The sequence below is a fragment of the Oncorhynchus mykiss genome, chromosome 9, assembly GCF_057628025.1.
Source record: "Oncorhynchus mykiss isolate SJ-2025 chromosome 9, ASM5762802v1, whole genome shotgun sequence".
NCBI lineage: Eukaryota > Metazoa > Chordata > Actinopteri > Salmoniformes > Salmonidae > Oncorhynchus > Oncorhynchus mykiss.
Genome location: NC_143030.1, coordinates 44,265,114 through 44,277,398, shown reverse-complemented (window position 1 = coordinate 44,277,398; position 12,285 = coordinate 44,265,114). Strand labels below are relative to the sequence as shown.

At 45.9% G+C, this 12,285-nt stretch overlaps 1 protein-coding gene across 2 annotated transcripts in view; it reads left to right on the top strand.

Annotated features, from left to right (window-relative positions):
* cacnb3a (calcium voltage-gated channel auxiliary subunit beta 3a) overlaps positions 1 to 12,142 on the top strand; it is a 30,603-nt gene extending 18,461 nt beyond the window's left edge. For both annotated transcript variants that reach the window (XM_036987948.2, XM_090184268.1), the window contains 6 exons: positions 1,301 to 1,359; positions 1,775 to 1,875; positions 2,197 to 2,348; positions 2,750 to 2,845; positions 2,942 to 3,112; positions 9,157 to 12,142. In XM_036987948.2, the coding sequence (XP_036843843.1) occupies positions 1,301 to 1,359; positions 1,775 to 1,875; positions 2,197 to 2,348; positions 2,750 to 2,845; positions 2,942 to 3,112; positions 9,157 to 9,567 (990 nt within the window). In that variant the 3' untranslated portion in view covers positions 9,568 to 12,142. The remainder of the gene's footprint in view (positions 1 to 1,300; positions 1,360 to 1,774; positions 1,876 to 2,196; positions 2,349 to 2,749; positions 2,846 to 2,941; positions 3,113 to 9,156) is intronic.
* The last annotated feature ends 143 nt before the right edge of the window (positions 12,143 to 12,285 follow it).

The window sequence follows — 12,285 nt, the reverse complement described above, 5'->3', positions numbered from 1 at the left end:
ACAGAACACGAGTACACCTGCTCTTTCCACGACATAGACTGGCCAGGTGCATCCAGGGGAAAGATAGGATCCCTTATTGATGTCACCTGTTAAATCCACTTCCATCAGTGTAGATGAAGGGGAGGAGACGGGTTAAAGAATGATTTTTTTTAACCCTTGAGACAATTGAGACATGGATTGTGTATGTGTGCCATTCAGAGGGTGAATGGGCAAGACAAAAGATTGAAGTGCCTTTGAACGGGGTATGGTAGTAGGTGCCAGGCGCACCGGTTCGAGAACTGCAACGCTGCAGGGTTCTTCACGCTCAACAGTTTACCGTGTGTATCAAGAATGGTCAACCACTCAAAGGACATCCAGCCAACGGCAGGCCAGTGGTCGAAAACGGGTCATTGATAAAAGACGACAAAGGAGACTGACACGAATTGTGCAGAGCAACAGACAGTTAGTCAACTGACAGTCCATTACAACATTGGTGCCCAAAGATCCATAGAAGAGTGCACAACACGTTGTACCCAGACACGAATGGGGTTTGGCAGCCGATGACCTTACAGAGTTCCCACTTCTTTGAGCAAAAAACAAGAAACTGCAGTTGCTGTGGGCTAAAGAACAAAAACCCTGGACACTGGAGAATTGGAAAAACATTGCCTGGTCTGATGAATCCCGGGTTCCTGCTGTTTCACGCTGATGGGAGGACTAGGATGTGGAGAAAACCATGAGTACATGCATCCATCATGCCGTGTGTCAACATTGCAGGCTGGTGGTGGTGGTGTGATGGTGTGGGGTGTGTTTTCATGGCACATATTGGGCACCTTGATAAAAGTGGAGCAACGTTTGAATGGCACAGGACATCTGAACATCATAGCCAATTAGGTGCATCCCTTCATGGCAGCAGTGTATCCATCTGCTAATATAATGCTCCATGCCACAAGGCTAGGATTGTCCAGGAATGGTTCCACGAACATGACAGTGAATTCAGCTTACTGTAGTGGCCTGTCCAGTCACCAGATCTCAATCTAATTGCCCCAACGAATTGAGGCTGTTCTGAGGGCAAAAGAGGGGGGGGCAACTCAATATTAGGAAGGTGTTCTTAATGTTTTGCACACTCAGTGTATACTTCTTCAGGCAACAGGATTCCCCACACAGTGGTTGATTGTCTTGCCAAGTGTGCCTTTTGATGCTGGGGGCTTAGACTTAGAAGCAATGGTGGTAGAGTTGTACATTTGTTCCACTGATGCTGAGATAGTTTGATTGACAATGATATGCATCCAAGATCTCTTTGTCTTTCTCTACCCTCTCTCAGGTGACAGATATGATGCAGAAAGCTCTGTTTGACTTCCTGAAACACAGGTTCGACGGAAGGTTAGTACTGTATATACAGACATCCTGGCTAATCGTCAGCTGCACATTAAAGTAGCTAGTTGTTTATTAACATTTGCGTCATTTAGCAGACGCTCTTATCCAGAGAGACAATTAGGGTTAAGTGCCTTGCTCAAGGGCACAAACAGGTTTTTCATCTAGTCGGCTCGGGAATTTGAACCAACGACCTTTCGGGTTACTGGCCCAACGCTCTTAACCGCTAGGCTACTTCTCTCTTCTATGTAAATCTATGACACAGGTGTTCTTTTGTTTGCTCGCCCTCAGTTTGATCTCTCTCTGAACCTCCATGACATTCATCGCTGTGATCTTTTTTTTGTCTGTAGTGTGTATTAGCAGCGTATTTGTAGTCGGTGTTGTTTATTGTGGGTTGATCCTGTTTTGTTTCGGACACCTGCAGAATCTCCATCACACGCGTTACGGCAGACCTATCTCTGGCCAAGAGATCTGTGCTCAACAAGAGGCCAATCATGGAGAGATCCAATACTCGCTCCAGCCTGGGTGAGTACACACACACACACCAGTGGAGGCTGCTGAGGGGAGGACGGCTCATAATAATGGCTGGACTTGAGTGAATGGAACAGCATCAAACCATGTGTTTGATGTATTTGATACCATTCCACTCATTACCACAAGCCTGTCCTCCCCAAATAAGGTGCCACCAACCTCCTGTGACACACACATGCACACACACACACACACACATTCCCTTTAACATGCACATTTGTTCATGTAAACACTATTAAGTGTGTAAGCGTCCAAAGTGCATGGATTGATCTCTAGGTTAGGTAATGTTATGTTATGTATCTCTCTCCCCTACAGCCGAGGTCCAGAGTGAGATAGAGAGGATATTTGAGCTAGCCAAAACCCTCCAGCTGGTGGTTCTGGATGCAGACACCATCAACCACCCGGCCCAGCTAGCCAAGACTTCCTTGGCCCCTATCATTGTATACGTCAAAGTGTCCTCGCCAAAGGTACATAGCTAGACAACCTCCCTTCGTACATGTCCTGCAGATGTAGTGTGAGTGGACTTAGATGAAGATATCTTTTCATCTTTTGAATTTCTCTTCTTTATGAAGCCTTTATAAAGCCTTCTTTATAAAGCTACCCTCTCTCCCTGTCTCTTTCCTTCTCTTTTCCCTCTCTCTCTCTCTCTCTCTCTCTTGCTCACTCTCTCCATCCCCCCCCTTTTTTCTCTCTCCTCCCCTTTTTCTGTCTCCTTCCCTTTTTCTGTCTCTCCTCCCCTTTTTCTGTCTCTCTCCTCCTCTTTTCCTCCCCCCCCTTTTTTTATATCTCTCCCCCCTTTCTCTCTCTCCTCCCCCTTTTCTCTCTCTCTCCTCCCCTTTTTCTGTCTCTCCTCCCCTCTCTCTCTCAGGTGCTCCAGAGGCTAATCAAGTCCCGGGGGAAGTCTCAGAGCAAACACCTGAACGTGCAGATGATGGCCGGAGACAAACTGTCTCAATGCCCCCCTGTACGTGGACACCCCATCATACAGTAGTATTCACAGCTACTATTACAATTCAACCAACTGTCTGAAATTGATCTCCCTCCCACTGTTCCTTCATAGGAGATGTTTGATGTCATTTTGGATGAGAACCAATTGGAGGATGCGTGTGAGCACTTGGCTGAATACCTAGAGGTGTACTGGCGCGCCACTCATCTTCCCGACACCACCCCCATCAACCCGCTATTAGAGCAGAACCTCATGACCCCGCCCTCAGCCAACTCTAGCCTACAGGTGAGATGCTTCTATGTGGATGGAGGAGGGAAGGTGGAGGGGAACAGAGACAATTGGAGATGGGAGAATGGAAAAAGGACAGATAATGGGATAGTGAGGTTTTTGTAGGGCAGTGTTTCTTCATCCTGTTCCCGGGGAACCAAAGGGGGGCACATTTTGGTTTTTGCCTTAGCATTTACACGCCTGATTCAAATCGTCAAAGATGATGAGTTGATCATTTGAATCAGCTGTGTAGTGCCAGTGGCAAAAACATACATGTGCCCCCCTTTGAGTCCCCAGGACCAGGAGGATGAAACACTGCTTTAGTGGGAGGGGGGTTGTTTATGTGGTTGTTGTGTGTTGCATCTGTCCTTACAGTACTATACCAGATTCCCTCTATCCCCTTTCTCATGTCTGTCTGTTTGTCCGTCTTCTCACTCATCCCTGCTTAACGTTTTTGCAGTTTTCTGAAACACAGGAATTAATTGAATGATCGCTTACCGTACGGGGTGAGTAGGAGGGTTTATGTATGTACATTACTTCTCCACCCGATAACCCCTACCACCCCTTAACCCCCACCCACCCCACCCCTCCACACTCGGTGGAATAAGATCAACCGATGTGTCTTATTTCCCTCTCACACAATAACCCCCCCCCCCCCACACACACACACAAGCCACTGATACCTACAGAATGTAGACCCCTTCCCATCTCTTATCCACCTGCCACCTCACAGTCTTTGCACATTTGATTGACACTGTGCTACAAACTTCAAAGGGTATATGATGAGATCCAAAAAAAGCAGCAGCAGGTTCAGGGCTTGATATAGAAAAAGTCATGTGCCAGGCTATATGAATGTAATGAAGTCTGCTAAATGGCGTACACAGGTAACTGCCAAGATAAAAGGAAACACCAACATAAAGTGTCCTAATAGGGGGTTGGGCCACCGTGAGCCAGAACAGCTTCAACGAATCGTAGCCTAGATTCTACAAGTATCTGGGCCTCTATTGGAGGGATGCGACACAATTCTTCCACAAGAAATTCCGTCATTTGGTGTTTGGTGGTGGAAAATGATTTCTCCATTTGCCACTCCAGAATCTCCCATAAGTGTTCAATTGGGTTGAGATCTGGTGACTGAGACACACAGACGTGCGTTCCCTTTAAAACCCCTTTAAGATCCCTCTTTCTAAGTCACCGTGATCTATTCTAACCATGGAAGCCAAAATAATGGGCAACTGGGCATTTTTTTATACATGACCCTAAGCACGATGGGAGGTCAACTGCTTAATTAACTCAGGAACCACACCTGTGTGGAAGCACTTGCTTTCAACATACTTTGTGTCCCTCATTTACTCAAGTGTTTCCATTATTTTGGCAGTTACCTGTACGCCATAATGCACAGTGGACGTACTATAGATCTGCGGTAAACAAAGGGAGCCGTACCATGACCATACTCATGCTTTGTGAATGGCACACTCTCTCACGCTGGCACAGAATGCTACCCTGAATGAAACCTTTGGTGCGCGTAAAGTGATTGAAATGATTGTCAAATTGAAGCACGACGGAACAATGCATAAACAATGTAATGGTTGCGATTGGTCCAGTGGAAAGGATAGTGTTAAGAAGTGATCTCACTGTGATTGGTTAAGAAAAAAATGCAAACCATGCCAATTTAAGTTAACAATGTTCTTAACACTGTAATGCCATGTTATCCATTTAAATGTTTGACCGTCATTGGCGGTATATCCTTCGTGTAGAGTAGTGTCCATTTTAGGGGATTCGGAGCGCAAGAATTTCACTGTACATCATTACATCTGCAACCCTGTACATGTGACTATTAAACTCTCTAATCTAATCTTACAGTGCACTCGAAAAGTATTCAGACCCCTTGACTTTTTTTCACATTTTGTTACGTTACAGCCTTATTCTAAAATGGATTAAGTGAACCATCAATCTACACACAATACCCCATAATGACAAAACAAAAACATTTTTTTTTAATAGAAAAAACAGAAATACCTTATTTACATAAGTATTCAGGCCCTTTGTTATGAGACTCGAAATTGAGCTCAGGTGCGTCCTGTTTCCATTGATCATCCTTGAGATGTTTCTACGACTTGATTGGAGTCCACCTGTGGTAAATTCAATTGATAGGACAGGAACACACCTGTCTCTATAAAGTCCCACAGTTGGCAGTGCATGTCAGAGCAAAAAACAAGCCATAAGGTTGAAGGAATTGTCAGTAGAGCTCCGAGACAAGATTGTGTCGAGGCACAGATCTGGTGAAGGGTACCAAAACATTTCTGCAGCATTGAAGGCCCCCAAGGACACAGTGGCCTTCATCGTTCTTAAATAGAAGAAGTTGAGAACCACCAAGACTCTTCCTAGAGCTGGGTGCCCGGCCAAACTGAGCAAATGGGGGAGAAGGGCCTTGATCAGGGAGGTGACCAAGAACCGATGGTCACTCTGACAGCCCGCTTGAGTTTGCCAAAAGCCATCTAAAGGACTCAGACCATAAGAAACAAGACTCTCTGGTCTGATGAATCTGGAGGAAACCTGCCCCCATACCTACGGTGAAGCATGGTGGTGGCAGCATCATGCAGTGGGGATGTTTTTCAGCAGCAGGGACTGGGAGACTAGCCAGGATCGAGGGAAAGATGGAGCACAGTTATATTCATTTTTACTTTATTTCACCTTTATTTAACCAGGTAGGGCAACTGAGAACAAGTTCTCATTTACAACTGTGACCTGGTGAAGATAGAGCAAAGCACTGCGACACAAACAACAGAGCTACACATGGGATAAACAAACATACAGTCATTAACAGAATAGAAAAGTCTATATACAGTGTGTGCAAATGTAGTAAGATCAGGGAGGTAAGGCAAAAAAATAGGCCATAGTGGCGAAATAATTACAATTTAGCAATTAAACACTGGACTGATTGATGCGCAGAAGATGAATGTGCAAGTAGAGATACTGGAGTGCAAAGGAGCAAAAAATAACAACATGGGAATGAGGGTGGGCTATTTACAGATGGGCTCTGTAGAGGTGCAATTGTCAGTAAGCTGCTGACAGCTGATGCTTAAAGATAGTGAGGGAGATGTAAGTCTCCAGCGTCAGTGATTTTTCCAATTCGTTCCAGTTATTGGCAGCAGAGAACTGTAAGGAAAGGCTGCCAAAGGAGGAGTTGGCTTTGGGGGTGACCAGTGAAATATACCTGCTGTAGCGCGTACTACAGGTGGGTGCTGCTGTGGTGACCAGTGAGTTGAGATAAGGTGGGGCTTTACCTAGCAAAGACTTATAGATGACCTGGAGCCAGTGGGTTTGGCAACGAATATGAAGTAAGGGCCAGCAAACAACAGCATACAGGTCGCAGTGGTGGGTAGTATATGGGGCTTTGGTGATAAAACGGATGGCACTGTGAGACTACATCCAGTTTGCTGAGTAGATTGTTGGAGGCTATTTTGTAAATGACATCGCCAAAGTCAAGGATCCGTAAGATAGTCTGTTTTACGAGGGTATGTTTGGCAGTGAAGGATGCTTTGTTGCGAAATAGGAAGCCAATTCTAGATTTATTTTTGGATTGGAGATGCTTAATGTGAGTCTGGAAGGAGAGTTTATAGTCTAACCAGACACCTAGGTATTTGTAGTTGTCCACATATTCTAAGTCAGAACCGCCCAGAGTAGTGATGCTAGACGGGCGGGCGGGTGAGGGCAGCGATCGGTTGAAGAGCATGCATTTAGTTTTTCTTGCATTCAAGAGCAGTTGGAGGCCACGGAAGGAGAGTTGTATAGCATTGAAGCTCGTCTGGAAGTTTGTTAACACAGTGTCCGAAGACGGGCCAGAAGTATACAGAATGGTGTCGTCTGCGTAGAGGTGGATCAGAGAATCAGCAGCAGCAAGAGTGACATCATTGATGTATACAGACAAAAGAGTTGGCCAGAGAATTGAACCCTGTGGCACCCCCATAGAGACTGCCAGAGGTCCAGACAACAGGCCGTCCGATTTGACACACTGAACACTGTCTGATGAGTAGTTGGTGAACCAGGCGAGACAGTCATTTGAGAAACCAAGGATATTGAGTCTGCCGATAAGAATGTGGTGATTGACAGAGTCGAAAGCCTTGGCCAGGTAGATGAATACGGCTGCACAGTATTGTCTTTTATCAATGGCGGTTATGATATCGTTTAGGACCTTGAGCGTGGCTGGGGTGCACCCATGACCAGCTCGGAAACCAGATTGCATAGCGGAGAAGGTACAGTGGGATTCGAAATGTTCGGTGATCTGTTAGAAGGCAGGGTAGGATAGATATAGGTCTGTAACAGTTTGGGTCTAGAGTGTCACCACCTTTGAAGAGGGGGATGACCGCGGCAGCTTTCCAATCTTTAGGGATCTCAGACGATACGAAAGAGAGGTTGAACAGGCTAGTAATAGGGGTTGCAACAATTGCGGTGGATAATTTTAGAAAGATAGTGTCCAGATTGTCTAGCTAAGCTGATTTGTAGGGGTCCAGATTTTGCAGCTCTTCAAAACATTTCAGAATACAATCTGGATTTGGGTGAAGGAGAAATGGGGAGGCTTGGGCAAGTTGCTGTGGGGGGTGCAGAGCCTTTGACCGGGGGAAGGGGTAGCCAGGTGGAAAGCATGGCCAGCCTTAGAAAAATGCTTATTGAAATGTTCAATTATTGTAGATTTATAAGTGGTGACAGTGTTTCCTAGAGTCAGTGCAGTGGGCAGCTGGGAGGAGGGTGCTCTTAATCTTCATGGACTTTACAGTGTCCCAGAACTTTTTGGAGTTTGTGCTACAGGATGCAAATTTCTGTTTGAAAAAGCTAGCCTTTGCTTTCCTAACTGCCTGTGTATATTGGTACCTAACTGCCCTGAAAAGTTGCAGATCGCAGGGGCTATTCGATGCTAATGCAGTATGCCACAGGATGTTTTTGTGCTGGTCAAGGGCAGTCAGGTCTGGAGTGAACAAAGCATTTTTAAAGAATAACCAGGCATCCTCTACTGACGGAATGAGGTCAATATCCTTCCAGGATAGCCGGAGCAGGTCGATTAGAAGGGCCTGCTTGCTGGAGTGTTTTAGGGAGCATTTGACAGTGATGAGTGGTGGTCGTTTGACCGCAGACCCATTATGGACGCAGGCAATGAGGCAATGATCGCTGAGATCCTGGTTGAAGACAGCGGAGGTGTATTTAAGAGTGCATTTTGGTCAGGATTTAGGGTTGTACCTGGTGGGTCCCATGATAATTTGTGTGAGATTGAGGGCATCTAGCTTAGATTGTAGGATGGCCGGGGTGTTAAGCATATCCCAGTTTAGGTCACCTAATAGTGCAAACTCTGAAAAAAAGAACAGAGAGATCCTTGATGAAAATCTGCTCCAGAGCGCTCAGGACCTCAGACTGGGGCGAAGGTTCACCTTCCAACAGGACAACGACCCTAAGCACACAGCCAAGACAACATAGGAGTGGCTTCAGGACAAGTCTCCGAATGTCCTTAAGTGGCTCAGCCAGAGCCCGGACTTGAACCTGATCGAACATCTCTGGAGAGACCTGAAAATATCTGTGTAGTGACAATCCCCATCCAACCTGACAGATCTTGACAGAATCTGCAGAGAAGAATGGGAGAAACTCCTCAAATACAGGTGTGCCAAGCTTGTAGCGTCATACCTAAGAAGACTCGAGGCTGTAATCACTGCCAAAGGTGCTTCAACAGAGTACTGAGTAAAGGGTCTGAATACTTATGTAAATGTGAAATTTCAGTTTTATTTTTAATGTGCAAAAATGTGATTAATGAGGGGGGGGGGAACTATTTAATATATTTTAGAATAAGGCTGTAATGGAACAAAATGTGGAAAAAGTCAAGGGGTCTGAATACTTTCCGAACACACTGTATGTGTGATGTGTGCCCAAGTGTGGTATGTGTGATGTGTGCCCACGTGTGTGCCCACGTGTGGTAGTAAAAAGAGCAGGTTACTTTAGGAATCTGTCTCAGACCCAGTGATGGAGATCTTTTTTATTATCTCCCTCCCCCTCCCCCCCTCTCCAACACCAAACCCCAGACCCAGAATAAGAACCAGCCCCCAGTGCAGCACAGCAGTGTGGGGGTGGAGGGTGAGGAGGTGGAGGCCCACTCCCCTCTGGAGCAGGACAGCCTGATGCCGTCTGAAGAAGGCAGCGACTCCCTGTCCCGCGGCCTCCTTGGGGGCCCACGCCTCCGGGGGGACGAGGAGGACGAGGAGCTGGTGGAGGAATTAGAAGAGGAACTAGATGAGGAGGATGAGTTTGAGTCCCCTTGCCACGCCCAAACTTACAGGGACAGGTACCCCCCTCACCGCGGTCACCGCGGGGGCGTCCACAGCACCAACGGGCATGAATCACAGGACAGGCTGCTCCAGCGCGATGCCCAGCAGGGGCACAACCAGCGCAACAACTGCCAACGCAGCCGCCCCTGGCCCCGAGACAACTACTGACATTTCTAACGTACCCTGGCCCCAAGACAACTACTGACATCTCTAGCATACCACTGGCCCCGAGACAACTACTGACATTTCTAACGTACCCTGGCCCCAAGACAACTACTGACATCTCTAGCATACCACTGGCCCCGAGACAACTACTGACATCTCTAACGTACCCCTGGCCCCAAGACAACTACTGACATCTCTAGCATACCACTGGCCCCGAGACAACTACTGACATTTCTAACGTACCCTGGCCCCAAGACAACTACTGACATCTCTAACGTACCCCTGGCCCCAAGACAACTACTGACATTTCTAACGTACCCTGGCCCCAAGACAACTACTGACATCTCTAGCATACCACTGGCCCCAAGACAACTACTGACATTTCTAACGTACCCTGGCCCCAAGACAACTACTGACATCTCTAACGTACCCCTGGCCCCAAGACAACTACTGACATCTCTAACGTACCCTGGCCCCAAGACAACTACTGACATCTCTAACGTACCCCTGGCCCCAAGACAACTACTGACATCTCTAACGTACCCCTGGCCCCAAGACAACTACTGACATCTCTAACGTACCACTGGCCCCAAGACAACTACTGACATCTCTAACGTACCCCTGGCCCCAAGACAACTACTGACATCTCTAACGTACCACTGGCCCCAAGACAACTACTGACATCTCTAACGTACCCCTGGCCCCAGGACAACTAGCTATACCCAAACTACAACTTTGGCCACAAGACACCCACTTGTACACAATAAGTGTGCTCCTTGTCCCCAACCACTCACCCTAACTATGGAAACAATGTAGTACCAATTGTCCCCAAAACAATTACTGACTGCTGTGCACATTACCACCTTCTACAATCACACACTTCCAGGCTTACGGTTTTACTCATTCTGATTAGCTGGGGTCATGTTAATCAGATAAAAGGCTATACGTCAACAGGGCTACTCACCTCCACAATAGCAAGCTATAACTACTGGCTGTAGGTCAAGTCAAATGTTAAGATTCTTTGCATAAGGTTTCTCTATTTTAGAATGACACATTTACTGGCCTTAAATCCCTAAGACGTTTATGTACAGTGCCTTGCGAAAGTATTCGGCCCCCTTGAACTTTGCGACCTTTTGCCACATTTCAGGCTTCAAACATAAAGATATAAAACTGTATTTTTTTGTGAAGAATCAACAACAAGTGGGACACAATCATGAAGTGGAACGACATTTATTGGATATTTCAAACTTTTTTAACAAATCAAAAACTGAAAAATTGGGCATGCAAAATTATTCAGCCCCTTTACTTTCAGTGCAGCAAACTCTCTCCAGAAGTTCAGTGAGGATCTCTGAATGATCCAATGTTGACCTAAATGACTAATGATGATAAATACAATCCACCTGTGTGTAATCAAGTCTCTGTATAAATGCACCTGCACTGTGATAGTCTCAGAGGTCCGTTAAAAGCGCAGAGCTTCATGAAGAACAAGGAACACACCAGGCAGGTCCAAGATACTGTTGTGAAGAAGTTTAAAGCCGGATTTGGATACAAAAATATTTCCCAAGCTTTAAACATCCCAAGGAGCACTGTGCAAGCGATAATATTGAAATGGAAGGAGTATCAGACCACTGCAAATCTACCAAGACCTGGCCGTCCCTCTAAACTTTCAGCTCATACAAGGAGAAGACTGATCAGAGATGCAGCCAAGAGGCCCATGATCACTCTGGATGAACTGCAGAGATCTACAGCTGAGGTGGGAGACTCTGTCCATAGGACAACAATCAGTCGTATATTGCACAAATCTGGCCTTTATGGAAGAGTGGCAAGAAGAAAGCCATTTCTTAAAGATATCCATAAAAAGTGTTGTTTAAAGTTTGCCACAAGCCACCTGGGAGACACACCAAACATGTGGAAGAAGGTGCTCTGGTCAGATGAAACCAAAATTGAACTTTTTGGCAACAATGCAAAACGTTATGTTTGGCGTAAAAGCAACACAGCTTAACACACCATCCCCACTGTCAAACATGGTGGTGGCAGCATCATGGTTTGGTCCTGCATTTCTTCAGCAGGGACATGGAAGATGGTTAAAATTGATGGGAAGATGGATGGAGCCAAATACAGGACCATTCTGGAAGAAAACCTGATGGAGTCTGCAAAAGACCTGAGACTGGGACGGAGATTTGTCTTCCAACAAGACAATGATCCAAAACATAAAGCAAAATCTACAATGGAATGGTTCAAAAATAAACATATCCAGGTGTTAGAATGGCCAAGTCAAAGTCCAGACCTGAATCCAATCGAGAATCTGTGGAAAGAACTGAAAACTGCTGTTCACAAATGCTCTCCATCCAACCTCACTGAGCTCGAGCTGTTTTGCAAGGAGGAATGGGAAAACATTTCAGTCTCTCGATGTGCAAAACTGATAGAGACATACCCCAAGCGACTTACAGCTGTAATCGCAGCAAAAGGTGGCGCTACAAAGTATTAACTTAAGGGGGCTGAATAATTTTGCACGCCCAATTTTTCAGTTTTTGATTTGTTAAAAAAGTTTGAAATATCCAATAAATGTCGTTCCACTTCATGATTGTGTCCCATTTGTTGTTGATTCTTCACAAAAAAATACAGTTTTATATCTTTATGTTTGAAGCCTGAAATGTGGCAAAAGGTCGCAAAGTTCAAGGGGGCCGAATACTTTCGCAAGGCACTGTATCTTTATTATTG